The 17,243-nt window shown below is 42.8% G+C and overlaps 1 protein-coding gene across 1 annotated transcript in view; it reads right to left on the reverse strand.

Annotated features, from left to right (window-relative positions):
- Positions 1-17,243, reverse strand: part of SCAMP1 (secretory carrier membrane protein 1) — a 104,832-nt gene that overhangs the window by 34,572 nt on the left and 53,017 nt on the right. The window contains exons 2-6 of the mRNA XM_082253347.1: positions 10,000-10,077; positions 6,013-6,114; positions 5,806-5,917; positions 4,959-5,087; positions 1,762-1,921 (exon numbers count right to left, since the gene is read on the reverse strand). Coding sequence (XP_082109473.1) covers positions 1,762-1,921; positions 4,959-5,087; positions 5,806-5,917; positions 6,013-6,114; positions 10,000-10,077 — 581 coding nt within the window. The remainder of the gene's footprint in view (positions 1-1,761; positions 1,922-4,958; positions 5,088-5,805; positions 5,918-6,012; positions 6,115-9,999; positions 10,078-17,243) is intronic.

Genomic DNA, 17,243 nt, shown 5'->3' on the forward strand with positions numbered 1-17,243 from the left:
TCTTCATTTTATACACGATCGCCTATTCCATGAGGGTCAATGGGGCATTGGATATGAAATACATTCCATAGTGAAGCTACCAGAGGATCTCCTGCTCTGCTATGCTCTGCTCCTGACACAGCTTGTATCTGAAACCCTGGCCGCTGTCAAACAAAGTCCGGCCTCCTGGACCGGCTCCTATGATAGACAGCACACTGGTCCAATGCTGGGGAAAGTGAAGTATTGCAACGTCCATCATTGAAGCCAGTCCAGGAGATGGGACTTTGACAGCGGCTGGCATTTTAGATACAAGCTGCGTCACAGTGGGAGATCCTTTCTGTGATCCAGCTGGCACTCCTCCCTGTGATCCCTGTGCAGAGATAGGCTGCATTCATGGACACCGATGAGGCTGCGCTGATGGGCACTAATGGACTGCATTGATGGGCACTGATGAGGCTGCACCGATGGGCACTTTGAGGGCACATAAAGAACCGCTGGGACATCACCACCACACATGGTGTCAAGTATGGGGCCACTTCCGGACAGGTCACATCCGTTAACGTCACTTTCTGTTCCATGCAGACCAAACCTCAACACGTTTCAAGAGATCCCTTGAAATTCCTGTGTCTTGTGTTAGGCTTTGTGGTCATGCTTTATTAGTTCATATGTTGTGTAATATTGCAAGAGTTGTTCTGGTGAACAATTTTCTTATTTTATTGCACTATTGGAGCGTTTCTTTTTTACATGATATGTGGTAACCTATCCTATGGGAAATAGAGCTTATGTGGAGTGTTGACCTGTGAATATAGGAGAACCATTGAGGGGATATTTCTACAAGCATGTATTGTATCTATTACAGGCATATCTATCTGGCGAGTCATACTGGACTGGGGAGAAAGTGTATCAGTCACAAGTGGCGTCATCATTCGGAAGAGGATTTATTATTTAACTTTTTTCACTTATTGAAGTACTTTCTCTACACAGTTTTTTAGACTGTGCAAGTTGTAGCATTGGTGTTTTATTAATCTAAGGACCTTTATATTTTTTTTGTATGAGAATTTTATTTTTAGTATTATTGTAATGCGACAGCGTTACTGTTAACCGAATACTGAGGCGTTTGGTTGCAGGTAAAACATCCATTTTATTTGTTATGAAGCCAGTTAAAAAAGTAGCTTTTTTTGGTGAAAGCAATGGACCCCAGGTATAGGTAAAGTTGAGATTTTTTTTAAAGCTACTGTCACCCAAAAAAAAAAAACCCAAAAACAAAAAAAGAAAACAGTTCCTAAAGACGCCCGCAGCCCTCACGCCTATGTCAAAATCCTAGCTGTTCTATCAGGCAAAGCTCCAGCACCTTTACTGTTATTTGGGATAGCCCCCACTTGCTTTTGATGGACCTACAACAGCGAACATGAGTGTGCATAAGGCAGGATGGGGTGGGTGATCTTAAAATAGCACCACATCGTTTTCCTTGGAGTTTGACTGAAGCAGCAAAGACTGCAGGCAGTTCTCTCCCATATGGCGTTTGTCTGCAGCAGCTGAGTTCTCCAGCTATTTTTATTCAGCATTTTGCAGAAAGGATCAGGGAGAACACCGATACCTGCCATTGTAGTTTTTGCAGCAGTTGAGCAGAACGGAGGGTTTATTTCACCACTGAAGCCCCAATAATATAAGAGCTTAGCACGTGATTCAACCTGGCAGTGACTATAAACTTTTTTAAAGACCTTCAGAAAAGTAATGGCTTTAAAAAACAAGTACAATATCAGCTTAAATTGTGTACTGTACCTGAATGCTCCATAAATTGGTCTGTACCAGCAAACAAATGAGCAGGGAGTGAAAAGCAAAAACCACAGGATCGCCAACCCAAAGTCAACCCCTCGGGTTGTATCAACGCAGAACCAGGCCAGGCACCCGAAAATATTTACAAAAAGAGTGACTGTATGAACTGTAGAAAAAAAAGCAAAGAAAAAAAAGTTAAAACCACAAAAACCAAAGTTGATTTCAGTGATTAATTTACGGTGACATATCTGAAAGATCCTCTGCCTTGTCTTTGCCTCAACATGCATATAAAAATTTTGTGACTGGAGGGGAATCACAGGACAAAGAACTCCAGGCACAGACTAAAAACACCCAATCTAATAGCGAATATTTCTAATGAAAAGAATGTAAAATGTTAGCAAAATTGTCAAAAATATTATTTATTAGTATATTCTCAGAGTTACCTGAACAGTACAAAGAAAGTGGCAAGATTATGCATTGTGAGCCAGTCAGGCTTAAAGTGTATCTAAACCCAAGGGCAAAACTGTAATATACTGCCGCTTATTAGTCCTTAGATGTGGTGGCTAAATTAGTTTTCACTTTTAGGCTAATAACATTTTAAGCAAGTGAAGAGAATATATGTTGATATGGCAAGAAATGCAGTGCCCTTATCCCTATTATTTAAGCCAGCGTTTCCTTGAATTATGAATATGAGCGATACAAGCGAGCCTTAAAAAGGCATACATACAATGCAGACATACAAACACAGCCTTGTTAAAAATTGCAGTACTGCACTGCCAAGTCCTGCCTTGTAGGAAGAGGCGGAGAGATCAGGACTAAGGAAGCCGCCTACCCCTTCCACTGCTTTCATTTCACTGTCCTGACTGAGCTCCTGCTGCGCTAATGTACAGTTCAGCCAAGGAGCGGAAGCTGTCCGATATGACAGCCTCGCTCAACCAGAATGCCGGAGCACCCCTGACAATTTCAAGTGGCATCCCAGGGTGTTGCGTCACCCCAGCTGGGAGAGGCTGGTGTAAGCTATTAGTCCATGAATATACCAATATACCATGAATATCAATATACCATGAAAACAAAGGCAGACATGTTGGAGGTCAAGCCAGTACAAGCCTGGCCCTCTCCATATATAGTGTAAGTAACTCTACCCATGGGCTGAACATGTGTTATTTGCAGGACAACCAGATGAAAATAGAGGAAAAAAAGACCTGAAAAGGAAGAAACCTAGTGCAGACACCACGTCTAAGGACTAGAACGCTAAAGTGTGTTACATTTTTGCTTTGGGGTTTAGATATGCTTTAATTGCTATGCATAATGATTGGTATATGTCCAGTGAGCTAGAAAGATAAATAGGATGCTGTTAAAATGTTCAGTAGTGAAATGAGATATCAGCACTTGGCTATACAATATGACAGTTAAACGTACATAAAAAAGTGTGTACGTGTTTGTCTGAGTGCGAATTTACCCCATGTTCTCTGGTACTTCTCTTGTTCTTGTCCCCCGAACCACCCTCTTCAAATCCTCTCCTCCACATATTAGCTGTTGTCATACTCCCTACCCTCCTAAACTGCCTGATATGATACTCTCCACACGTCTCTACTGCAAAAAACTGGAAGCACTCATACCCTCAACATTTCTCTTTTGCATATACTGTCTTATGTTTTTGAAAAATCTGTTGTGCTCACAGTGCAATAGTGAATGACATGTTGGTCCAGTTAAAGCTGTAGTAAACCCTGCCTTTTAAGTTGTACCTACAGGTAAGGCAATAATAAGGTTTACCTGCAGGAACAATGAATATCTCCTACATGCACCATTCAGGAGATAGTCAGATGTGTAGCAGCTGGTGATGTCACCTGCGAATGGGCAATGCACTCGGAAAGACGGGAATGACATCATCACAACTTGGCCATTCAAACGGCCGAAGGAAGACCTAGTGAAGATGGAATCCCCGTCACTGGTGACAGTATGTTGCTAGAGGGATCGGTTTAACAGGTTAGTCCTTTATAATGTGCTAGTATGCAGTGCATAATAGCCCATTATTATACCAAAGTGATTCTACAGGCTCAGTTATTTTTTATGCACGCGGGCAAAGAAGCATGCTTGCTCCCAGGACGCGTGGCGTGGCCCCAACCCCTGCTCCCTCTTCACTGGCTGTGGTTGACAGCAATGTCTGCTGTGTCCGAGTCAATGAGAAGAGAGAGAGCCGAAAGAGCCTCTGCTCTTGTGCACATTGCTGGAGCTACTTGAAGGTTTTTTACCTTAAAGCAGATGCTCCGCTTATCTGCCTCCTCCCCCCTCCAGTGACACATTTGGCACCTTTCAGTGGGGAGGGGGCAGGTGCCTGTTTTTGACAGGTACCGATCCTGACTTCCGAAAGACCTCACCGCGGCAAGATAACTCTGAATTTCCACCCCCCCCCCTCCTCCTTCCCCCGCCGCCTGGCAATTCAGAAAAATGCAGCACACTTTGCGCATGTGCAGTAGGGAACCTGCTGTGAAACAGAAAGGCTTCACTGCAAGGCATTGGCGGCGGCAGCAGCACCCGAGAGCCGTTGGAAACATTAGGTGGGGTGCCGACATTACTGGATTCCAGGACAGGTGTCCTAATATTAAAAGTCAGCAGCTACAGTATGTTTAGCTGCTGACTTAATTTTTTTGTGGGGGAGGGGGGGCTGGACCTCCTCTTTAATGCAAAGAATGCATTAGGGTAAAATTTCTACAGCCTTCAGAACCACTTTAACTTGCAGGGGACCAATTTTTTTTTTTTTGGGTCTACAGTGTGTCCAATTCACCATCACCTGTCTGGTTAATAATTATGGGCCCCAAAATGTATGGAAATTATTTTAACTTTAGGTGTTTTGCCATTATGAGTTGAACCTACAATTAACAAATCCAGATCCCCAACTTACTCTGCAGTGTATAGAAAGCTGAGAGTAAGGTGCAGAACAAAGAGCATTGATTTTTTTCCACTTGACTAAAACTTGCAAACATGCAAAAACCAACATGCCTCTAGATACAGGAGCCGAGGAAACAAATGGTAAAAGTTTACAGCTCCAGTCAGTGCTTTGCTATTCTTACTCAATACTACACACATTCCCTGATTGCTGACTCCATAGAAACCCACCCCACCCATGTGGATTGTACTAGGGGAAAACCAAGAATTAATGTGCATCATGGACATAACAGACCATGTCTTCCTGCCATACTTACACATCCACAGGTAGTACATAATCTTCACAGTCTTCTGAAATTCCACAGGAATATCCACTGAGAAGTCCTGGTAAAAACATGGACCGACTGGGAAGTTTGTAGGAAGTGGTGGCCAATTATTCTTTCTTCCTATAACATGAAAATGGGCATTATTTTATTATAGACGAAGAAGCAACCATCCAGCCAACAGCTAAATACACAGGTAAAGTAGAGCTTCAATTTTAAGAACATTTTGTAAACTTTTCCCACCTAACCACCCTGAAAATGCGAAATAAGAATGTGTACCTCTAATCAATAAACACTGACTTCGGCTTCTATAAACTTTAACATCAGCTTTCAATCAAATTGCGCAGTGCAGTACAACACCTTCTTTGCCTGCCCATACATTAGCATGAATGAAGCAAAATACACGCACAAAGTGACAAGGGTTTTAATAATTTCCCACTTTATCCAAATCTGCACCCCCCCAGTGGTGGGGTTGTACTGAATGTTACTAATAACTGTACGTTCCTATGCAACATTCTCCCATGAGACCTGAACAGCTTCATGATATACTGCCACAGGGTAGGACCCTTATTCTCTGGATTCACAGGAAGTAATGTGAATGGTGCTGGACAATAAAGAAGCCTGACACCTTGCTGGGGAGGGGGGTTGCAGCATCAGAGATAGGATGGGTACTGCAGTGAGTTTTTTTCTTTTTTTCAGACCATTGCTTACAAAAATGAATGGAGTTGGGCTTACACATTAAATCCAACCAATGAAGGCCACATTGTTTATTAGCAATAACACAAATTATGTGATAGTGCCTTCTTCTATAGAAATCGATGCAAAGATGACACAGACTCACCGCCAGGTTGGTTTAGACTCTGGATCTCCCGTTCCCTGCGATCCAATTCTGCTGCTTTCCTCTCCAACTCCTCTTGTCGTTTCAGGAGTTCAGCTTGGGCCAGAGCATGTTCCTAAGGATAATTCAACATAGGGTTACATGTAAATCAGGATTTGACAGATTTATCTTAGAAAGTTATTACAACTGCAAATAAAAAGGTATACTAACTTTTGCAATTTGAGTATATGCTGGAGGCTCTTCTGTAGGCTTCATTATAGCTGGCTGTGTGCTGGGGGCTGCCGTTGGCATTTTTACTTTCGCTGGTGGAGGCTTAAAAAAAAAAAAAAAAAATAGTCATATTTAATATTCAAAGTAACATACAACCTGCTGTGCAAATGAGCAGGTAACAAAGATTGGCAAGTCCAAATTTTATGAAGTGGGGCCTGATTCTGGGGCAGGCAACAGATATCTGTAGTAGTGATCGACCGATATTGTTTTTTTTAATCCCGATACCGATATTTTGGTCATTGGATATCGGTATCGGCCGATATTTTCAGACATGTAAAAAAAAAAAAAAAAATTATTTTCTAAAAGGTACTCCTTGTGGAGGGATCTGGGGGGGTAGCTCTAAAAGACCCAAACCCCTCCTTGGCACCGAAAAGCATTCAAAACACCAAGTTTGGCTGTTTGTTGTCAATGTTGTCAATTTTTTAAATTCGGCGCAGAGTACCCGGAAGTGATGTCATGACATCACTTACAGGTTTTTTACATGGAGACCTGGGTCTATTCTTCAGCGGCGGTGGAGGTAAGATGCCCAGGTCTCCCGGTGGGACTGGAGACCCGGGCGAGCCGCGGGTGGCGGCAGGAGGGAGGGAGGGTGGGGGTACGTCCTCTCCCGTTCCTTGTAATGACAGCTGCGCGGCTTCTCAGCCGCATCGGTTGTCATTACAAGTCAGCTGACCTTCGGCTATGGACCCCGGTACCGGGGTGATGCCCCTAGCTGCCGGCATCACTCCGGTACATGCACTTTCCCTAAATAATCGGCAATATCGGTAACCTCAGGGGCCGATTCGGATATATCGGGGAAAGTTCATATCAGCCCCCGATATATCGGTGTTGCCGATATCGGTCGATCCCCAATCTGTAGGACTTTTAAAAATACCTGGCAGAATGAAGAGGGCAAGGGCAGGAGGGGTAAAAGCTTTATGGTGCAAACATGCGCTTATCCTTTAAAACTCCAGAGGACTTTTAGCACCAATAAATTTGCACCTAGGTTCCCAGCACAACTCATGGGCTACACAAATTAAAGCGAAGTTTCAAGCTCCAACAAATGCATTACATGTTTAAATGTATCAGGTGACTGAATCCCACAGTCTCTGAAAATAGATGAGGGTAGGGAGTTTGGTCTCAGCTTCTATAAAGGGATTCTCAAGTGAAATGTATTGAGGGATTAAATCAAATAGTCTATGGCAAGGAATGGGAGGGTCTTAACCCAGGAATGTTTGGCTATAGATTGTTGAGCAGACAGTGCTGAGTATTGTAGTAGGTTCGCCCAGTTCTAAACTGGAAGAGAAGCCTTAGCAGAACCAGGATTTGTGACTATTGAAATGTATTTTGGTGCCTACACTTTAGCAGTATCATATTTTTAAACACTTAAAAGGATAGGTTAATCTTTCCACCCATTTTTTTTTTTTGAGGGCACTATTTTTTAAAAGAGGCAGCTGTGCGGGGCCCTGCCCACGTCATTCCCCAATTCATTCAATGGAAATCTACAAGTACTGACAGCTTTTGCAGCTGTCGGCTTGTAGTTTTCAAGTACAACCATGGTGCTTGTTGAGCTCTCTCGTAGTCCATGCTCTCCACCTGTCTGTGTGTATCTGCCTGTCTGTACGATATACAAGCAGACACACACAGACAAGTCTGCAGGAGTCCTGCATGGCACCTGCAATCTGCGGATCGTGGGTGCACTGCTTAACCGGTTGCCGACCGCCGCACGACTATATACTGCGGCGGTCAGCCCCGGCCAGGCAGAGTGACGTATCGGTACGTCACTCACCTGTCACTGACTTGCGAGCCTATCGCGGGCGGGCGCGCGCCCGCCGAGGCGCGCGCCCGCCGCGGCTCGTTCACAGGCAAGTCAGTGCGTGTGACCGGCGGACTCGATGTCCGCCAGTCACACTGCGATCGCTCCTGTGAAGGGAGAAAGACAGAGCAGCTTGTGTAAACAAGCTGCCTGTCAGTTCTCCCTGTGTAAAAGTAAAGATCTGACCGTTCTACTATGTAGAACGGTTGATCTTTGCTTTTACACCAATAGGAATGTCCCTACACAGTAGAAAGCACGCCCCTAGGACACACTTAACCCCTCCCTGTCCGATAAAGTTAACCCCTTCCCTGCCAGTGTCATTTTTGCAGTAACAGTGCATATGTATAGCACTGATTACTGCAGTAATGTCACTGGTAACCCCAAAAGTGTCAAAAATGTCAGTCAAGGGTCCGATCTGTCCGCCGCAATGTCGCAGTACCGAAAAAAAAATCGCAGATCGCCGCCATTACGCGTTAAAAAAAAAAACACCAAAAATGACAAAAATCTTTCTCTTTGTTAGTAAACGCGATAACTTTTGCGCAAACCAATCAAAATACGCTTTTTGCGATTTTTTTTACCAAACATAGGTAGCATAAAACAAATTGGCCGAAAAATGTTAAAAAATTTTGATTTTTACTTTTTTTTTTGGGGAATTTCATATAAAAAAATGTGAAAAATATTGTTATTTTTGCAAAATTTACGCTCTTTTTTTGTTTATAGCGCGTGATCAAAAAATCGCACAGGTGATCAAATACCACCAAAAGAAAGCTCTGTTTGTGGGAAAAAAAGGACGTCAAATTCGTTTAGGTACAGCGTCGCATGACCGCGCAATTGTCCGTTAAAGTCACGCAGTAAAAAAATCGCAAAAAAACCCCTGGTCCTTTAGCAGCCAAATCCTCCGGGGCTTAAGTGGTTAACAGGCTCCAAGTAAAAAAAAAAAAAAATAAAATAAATGCACATTTTTTTTTTACCTGCAAAAGGATGCGCATTTATTACATTTTTTTTTAAAAAAGGTAAACTTAACCATCAAAGTGCCATTAAACCCTCAATTTTTAAGCACTTTCAATAGCCGATTTATTCACTTACATAGTATGCAGGTGCTACATTATTTAGTCCTTGCCCAGCTTAAGTGGGTGCCATGACCGCTGCACCCCAGGTATCCTTTTTTAGAATGACTCTTTTCTCTTGTAGCATTCGATAGAGTAACCCTTGAACGCAAACACTAAAGTTGTGTCTCTCTAAATTGTGTGCATGAATGGAAACACACAGCCCTATAGCCTAGGATGGCAAGGTACTCCCCTGCTCCTCCCATCTCCCCTTCTCCAAGTAACATTCTGAATAAGGATTTCACAACTGTCCACGGATAACTCTTTCCTAGAAGAGAAGTGGTGAAGGGAAGCAGTACTGAGAGAGCAGGAGCAAGCAGCAATAGATAGGGTAAGAATTTAAACTGATTGTAAACGAACACCTTGTAAAACAACCCATTCAGTTTAAAAAAAAAAGTAAAAAAAAAAAAGAAAGGCAAACATTTGTGTATAGATATAAAAAATACCTTTTTTCCCTTTTTTAGAAGTAATCACGTTCCCTCTGTATTGGAGCTGGGGGGAGGAGAAGCAGCAGCAGCACACTGAGCTTCCCAGTGAATGCTGTGCAGGGGGGGGGCTGTCTGATCATTGGAGGAGAGCAGCCTGAGTTGCCAGCATAGCTAAAGAATTGACCACAGTGTGTTTTCCTACTTAGTGTGGTCAGTTTTTAATCAGAAAGCAAGGGGACTAGCAGGAATGTCAGGGATTTTACACAAAGTAAGCAATACAAAGAGAACAGGGTACTTTCCCATACAGGTACATGGTACAGCAGGCACATATCAGGAATATGAAATGGTGGGGTAACAAACGCTTTAAACAAAGAGTTTACCGGGGAATTTTATTTGTGTTAAGTAAAACATGCTGAGAGGTTAATACTACTGGAATTCAACGTGACCATGTCTCTTTCACAATATGAAGGTGGAAGCTTAACATTACACAAATTCCACAGAAACACAAGGGAAGTGATTACCTTTGCTAAATTCATTCCTTTTAACATTCTGCAAAAACTGCAGATACTCTTTGAGAGAATTTATGGAGCAGACTTACGGTTTTGGAATCCGAAAATGGATTATACTCTTCTAACCCGGGGGGTACATTTCTGGTCACCTGTGTAACTGAAGGATCCTGTAGGAAAAGTGACATTTAGTATATGACTGCAAACTACTATCGTATACTTACAGAATATGTGTCTGTCAGTGGCTACCTGCAACTATTTTTTTTTTTTTTTGCTGCAATAAATGGATTAAAACGATCTGAAATGATTACGAATAATTGTCGTTCCAACCTGCAGCCAGTGAAACTGCTGTGTAATGACCACAACCACATAGGTGCTGAAACTCCATTCGCTATGCAGCTAGAGCAGTGGGCACCAACCTTTCGGACCTCACAGAATTTTGAACCCCACGGACCAATAACATGAATTGTACATGCTTTATACACACACAATGCTCTGGCTCGCTGGCACACTTCCCCTGGAGCACACTGCAGCCATATACACACAATGTTGTGGCTCCCCCCCCCCCATCCCCCTCGAACTCTGCATCACACTGCTGACTTACACAGACAGCCATGTACTCAAGCTCTGTGCTCATTCCCACAATTGGTGATCAGCACGGCCACTGAAATTTCCCTCCTTCTTTACCTCCCACTCTCTGCACTACTCCAGGCGCTTCCCTCTGAGTTCACAGGAGCCGCAACTACAAAAGAGGCATAGGGTATCAATGTGCGTTGACAGTGCTGACTGTCAGCGTGCACTGGGAACAACACTGTAAAAAAGAAAAAAAAAAAAAAACATTGGCCGGCCAACGTTTATACACCCGCCACACTGATGATTTGTAGTAGAACCCCTGGGGACCACCAAAATTTTCTCATGGACCATCAGTACTCCATAGACCACCACTGAACTACATGGTCCAAATGCTGTGGCTTCTCTGGAATTAGATTAAAGGCCCCTCCATGATGAGCAATAGATCCCACATCTTTATAATTTTTAATGACATGTTTTTTTGTGAGTTAAACGGAGCAGGGGGGCCACTAACAAATACGTAACCCAGAACAAACTAGCACAATAAAACAAATTGGTTCTCAAACTGCTGACACGAGTGAAGTCAAAGAGACAGTTTTACAAATTCTGGGTATCAAACTTTTTATCTGTCTTGGCAGCAAAGCTTATAAATCAAGCAGAAACCTTTCCCTGGCACATTTCCATTTTCTAATCACAGTCACTGACCTTCCCAATCATTATTTATTCAGCAAAATGTTGTGCATGGCCTATGTGCTCTTAATAATAAAAAAATAAATACATTTGGAAAGGCATTCTTTATTGTCCATATGATAAACACAGCCTCAAACTGGTGGGGATAGGAAAACATAGATAAACCTTTACTACAATGGGAGTAATAAGTATTCAGAGATTACTTCTGCATCAAAGAAATTACTTTGAAATACTCAAGGTTTTAATCAGTAAAAGAAATTTGGCATTTTGTACTCCCAAACAAAAAAATTACATCAGCGAGTACAGGGCCACAATTATCGTTTGCTAAAAAGGACCTGACTGGTGGTTGTGGGTTACACAGGTCAAATAAATGTTGAAAACTGAGGCCACAACAGGGGCTCTGGATCTACACCTAGGCCCGCAAAAGGTCAGATCATCAGGACCAATAAACAAAACCTACACCCAGTTCTGCAGAAGGTCGGGACATCAGGTCCTTTAAAGCTGGAACAATAAACAAAACCTACACCCAGTTCTGCAGAAGGTCGGGACATCAGGTCCTTTAAAGCTGGAACAATAAACAAAACCTACACCCAGTTCTGCAGAAGGTCGGGACATCAGGTCCTTTAAAGCTGGAACAATAAACAAAACCTACACCCAGTTCTGCAGAAGGTCGGGACATCAAGTCCTTTAAAGCAGGACCAATAAATAAAACCCAGATCTGCAAAAGGTAGGGAAATCAGGTCCTTTAAAGCAGGACCAATAAACAAAACCTACACCCAGGTCTGCAGAAGGTTGGGACATCAGGTCCTTTAAAGCAGGAACAATAAATATGAAAACCCTGTGATATTTTTATTTTTGAAATTTGACAAATGGAAGTAGGTATTTCACACTTTTACTGTAAGTAGATATTTATGTGACCATTTCATAAAGAAATGCCGCCATATCAGTGATAAGGAAAGTGGTGATAAAAAAGGCCTCTACCTTTTCAAGTAAATTGTTTTGCACATGTACTTATTGTATCACATCTTTGGGACAATTCTGCAATAAAAATGATCTTTAAATAGGGGTTCTGCGGTCTGCTTACATAATCTGCAACTTCTCTCCAACCACTTTGCATAATGTTTTATATGTACTGCGATTCTGTACATGGCAAATATGCTGCAGAAAGTCTGGCTACAGCCATTTTAACTGTGGGCAGCAGATGCTGCTGACGGTTCACTTCCTGGATTTACACACACACACACACACACATATATATACACATATATACATACACACACACATACATACATATACACACACACACACACACACACACATATATATATACACATACATACATGCATACATACACACACACACACACACACACACATATATATATACACATACATACATGCATACATACACACACACACACACGCATAGACAGTCACACTGCTGCTTACCTGCACAATTCTCCTCTCTTGATGAAAACTCATGGATCTCTGCAGTCTCCTGTTATCTCCACCCCCATCCAGCTCTCATTGGCTTTCCTATGACTCATCCCTCCCTCCCTTGCTGGCAAACTGGCATGAGAGTTAGAGAGAGCTGTGCATGATGTCATTAGCCTAGGCTAATTACCAGACAAGAAAGAGAAATTGGGCTGTAAAAGATATTTACTGGTTGAAAAAAAAATGTTTAACTATCCAAAGGTAAAACAGCAAATGGCTTTTTTACCATCCTCCAACAGCTTCCCTTTTAGCTGTAGAGGCAGCAAACCGGGGTGTTCACGTCACAGCAGGAGTTCTACCTTATTGCTTACAGCGGGTTTAACACCTGCGGAACTGGATCCTTTCAAGTGAATGGGGACTCAAAGGGAACAGCCCTGTGTGCAATGCACAGGTTGTGGTGCACTAGTGTGGGGTACAAGGGGTTAAGGCAGGCCTTCTCACCGCCTGTCAAATGCTCTCTGAAGAGTGTAATACTCTTCACAGACCAAATCAAGAGTGATCAAGTCCTCAAACTTCTCCAGTTTGCAAAAGAGATGCTTGCTACAGGTCTATAAGAGTTGTGACATTCTTTTACACCCTCACTGACTTGTACATGAATCTGTCTCATGTCCCGCCACCTTTACCAATTCCAGGGAGTGTTTCCCAGTGTAAAGCTGTGACAAAGCGACAGAGGACCATTTGCCACTAAGCACAATGAATGTTTCAGGGCTCCAAATTTTGTTCTTGCAGCAATGTACATCTTCAATAAGAGGAAAACTCTGATCAAAGCACACAATCACGTTACACAAGTTTTTATATTATACAGTTTACTCCTCTGTGCTCATTTAGTGCACATCACAGCAGAAAAATTAGAACAGGAAGGCTTTTTTGTTTTTACTTTTGACAGCAATACGTGATCTGAACAGTTTACATAGACAGTCTGTTTAAAATGTCCCTGCATTTTCCTAGAATTGAAGTGGAAGTCTAGTCTAATACAATCTACACTTAAACCAGCCTACACCCCCATTCTAAGCCCTAAACTAACTACCCTGTAAAGCGGGGGGGGGGGGGGGGTTCATTTTCCCAGGGCGGCCACATGAGGAATGGCGACTGTTGTGGAAGGCTGAACCTAATTCTGCTCATTATTAATTTTGGACTTGGGAAGGTCCATAGGTATGTAAACATATGGAAAACAAACACCTGGCACTGGGAATATTAGGTACCAAATATGTCTCTTTCAGATGGGCAGTGGGGGAAAGGTGGTAGGTAAAAATCTGTCTGTGCCATGGTACAACTGCCAGACCCCCCCCCCCCCCAGGAAAAAACAGCTGGACGCTGTTGTTCACGTGCCGCAGCATTTTTTAACTCGATCGCTTGTCGAACGCTCCTATTAAAATTAATTGGGCTGCTCCACAACCGTGTGCAATGCGTGGTAGTGTGACATTAGAAGGTTAAATCAGCCAGTGAGAAGGCGATATAACACCTCCTCACCACCTGTCAAATGCCCTCTAAAAAGCACTGTGATTGGAATGAAAGAGAGGGAGAGCTCTACAGTACAGTGGGGATTTCCAGAGATCCTGAAAAGGAGTGAAGAACAGGTGCATGGCTCCTGTGGTTTGCAGCATGTAGGCACTAATGCAGGTAGAACTTGGCCAGGTAACAGATTGGCAAGAGAGTATTGGGAGGTCTTCTAGGCAACGATCTTCCAGAAATCAGCCTCCTAGCTCTTCCATCCAGCTCCTCAGGCTCTCGCCCTCTAGGTCCTGCAGCTGTCCCCATGGACATCTGTCAGTGGCCCTGCTGAGAGTGGAGGCATGGAGGGCCGGATAGAGACAGCCAAAGTGCTGGATGCGGCCCTGGGGCTGCAATTTGCCCAGGTTAGAGATGCACGATTAATCTTTAAAAGATTGCGATTGCAAATAAACCCCCCCACAAGATCTTAATCCAGCATTTCCACGATTCATGTAACAGATTCAGAGCAGTTCCCTGCTCACAGCTGTCAAAAAAAAAAAAAGCAGTCAGCAATGTTTATCAACAACATTGCTCAGCAGCTAAGAGCTGGTTCACACTACCACTACCAGAAAGTCGCCCCGTGACTTGAAGAGACTTGGAAGAGACTTGGAAGAGACTTGGAAGAGACTTGGAAGAGACTTGGAAGAGACTTGGAAGAGACTTGGAAGAGACTTGGAAGAGACTTGGAAGAGACTTGTGCACTACTTTGAAGAAGTGTGGAATGCCTGGCTAATCTCTTTCTTCTTCCTGGAAAGTCTGATAACAAGGCGTGTCAATTAACCACTTAAGCCCCGGAGGATTTGGCTGCTAAAGGACCAGGGGTTTTTTTGCGATTTTTTACTGCGTGACTTTAACGGACAATTGCGCGGTCGTGCGACGCTGTACCTAAACGAATTTGACGTCCTTTTTTTCCCACAAACAGAGCTTTCTTTTGGTGGTATTTGATCACCTGTGCGATTTTTTGATCACGCGCTATAAACAAAAAAAGAGCGTAAATTTTGCAAAAATAACAATATTTTTCACATTTTTTTTATATGAAATTCCCGTAAAAAAAAAAAAGTAAAAATCAAAATTTTTTAACATTTTTCGGCCAATTTGTTTTATGCTACCTATGTTTGGTAAAAAAAAAAAAAAAAAAAAAAATCGCAAAAAGCGTATTTTGATTGGTTTGCGCAAAAGTTATCGCGTTTACTAACAAAGGGAAAGATTTTTGTCATTTTTGGTGTTTTTTTTTTTAACGCGTAATGGCGGCGATCTGCGATTTTTTTTGCGGTACTGCGACATTGCGGCGGACAGATCGGACCCTTGACTGACATTTTTGACACTTTTGGGGGTACCAGTGACATTACTGCAGTAATCAGTGCTATACATATGCACTGTTACTGCAAAAATGACACTGGCAGGGAAGGGGTTAACTTTATTGGACAGGGAGGGGTTAAGCGTGTCCTAGGGGCGTGATTCTAACTGTGTAGGGACATTCCTATTGGTGTAAAAGCAAAGATCAACCGTTCTACATAGTAGAACAGACAGATCTTCACTTTTACACAGGGAGAACTGACAGGCAGCTTGTTTACACAAGCTGCTCTGTCTTTCTCCCTTCACAGGAGCGATCGCAGTGTGACCGGCGGACATCGAGTCCGCCGGTCACACGCACTGACTTGTCTGTGAATGAGCCGCGGCAGGCGCGCGCCCGCCCGCGATAGGCTCGCAAGTCAGTGACAGGCGAGTGATGTACCGATACGTCACTCTGCCTGGCCGGGGCTGACCGCCGCAGTATATAGTCGTGCGGCGGTCGGCAACCGGTTAAGATAAGGAGGCGACTCCCATTGAAGTATATGGGACAGTCGGATCACAGGTCGCCTCAAAGTAGTACAGGACCCTTTTCTGAAGTCGGAGCAACTTCAGTAGTGCCAATTAAGACGGCACTGATTGATTAACATTGCTTTTGTTATGTCAAGCTACCTGGGGCAACACAAGTTGCCTCACAAGTCGCGCTAGTGTGAATGGGCTCTAAAAGAAATAAAAATAAACATTGCATCTTTCTGTTGTTCATTTACAGATCAAAGGGATGAACTTCGGTATGCAAATTAAGTTTGGTTTGTTTTTTTTTCTAAATGGTTTCTCTGTTTAACCACGTATTAACCCTTATTAACTCCTTATTCTCCTCCATTTAATTATTATTTTTAAGCTGATTTTTTTTTCTTTTTTTACTAACATTTATAAACTATTTATAATTAAAACTTTGTTTTTTGTTTATTAATATTTTTACACATTTCACACTGAAAAAAAGCGCAAAATTAAAAATACATTTATTTTAAAATGTGTAAAAATAACTCTTCAATGCTTTGTGCCATTTCGGACAGCTGAAGTGTAAACAAAAAAGTTGCGGTAGCTATTTGGTAATTTTTTTATTTCTTTACACGTTACATTATTTTTCATTACACTTCTTTACATTTGATTGAAGTAAAGAGTATTAGGTCTTATTTTATTGCCATCCTGTTTAACCACTTTAATACAGGGCACTTCCCTCCCTTCCCGCCCAGGCCAATTTTCCCCTTTTAGCGCTGTTGCATTTTGAATGACAATTGCGCGGTTATGCAACACTGTACCTACACCAAATTTATGTCATTTTCCCCCCACAAATAGAGCTTTCTTTCGGTGGTATTTGATCATCTGTGCGATTTTTATTTTTTGCTAAACAAATAAAAAAAGACCGAAAAGTTTAAAAAAAAAAAAAAAAAAAATTTTGTTTATGTTATACAATTTTGTAAATAAATAATTTTTTTCCTGCACTGATGAGCACTGATGAGACTGCACTGACAGGCACTGATGAGGAGGCACTGATGGGGTGGCACTGATGGGGTGGCACTGATGGGGTGGCACTGATAGGCGGCACTGATATGCAGCATTGGTGGGCACTGATAGGCGGCACTGCTGGGCACTGATAGGCGGCATTGATGGGCACTGATAGGTGGCACTGACGGGCACTGATAGGTGGCACTGACGGGCACTGATAGGTGGCACTGATAGGCGGCACTGGTGGGCACTGATGGGCACTGATGGGCGGCACTGATGGGCACTAATGGGCACTG

This window comes from Pelophylax lessonae (genome assembly GCF_965119305.1).
Source record: "Pelophylax lessonae genome assembly, chromosome: 1".
Taxonomy (NCBI): Eukaryota; Metazoa; Chordata; class Amphibia; order Anura; family Ranidae; genus Pelophylax; species Pelophylax lessonae.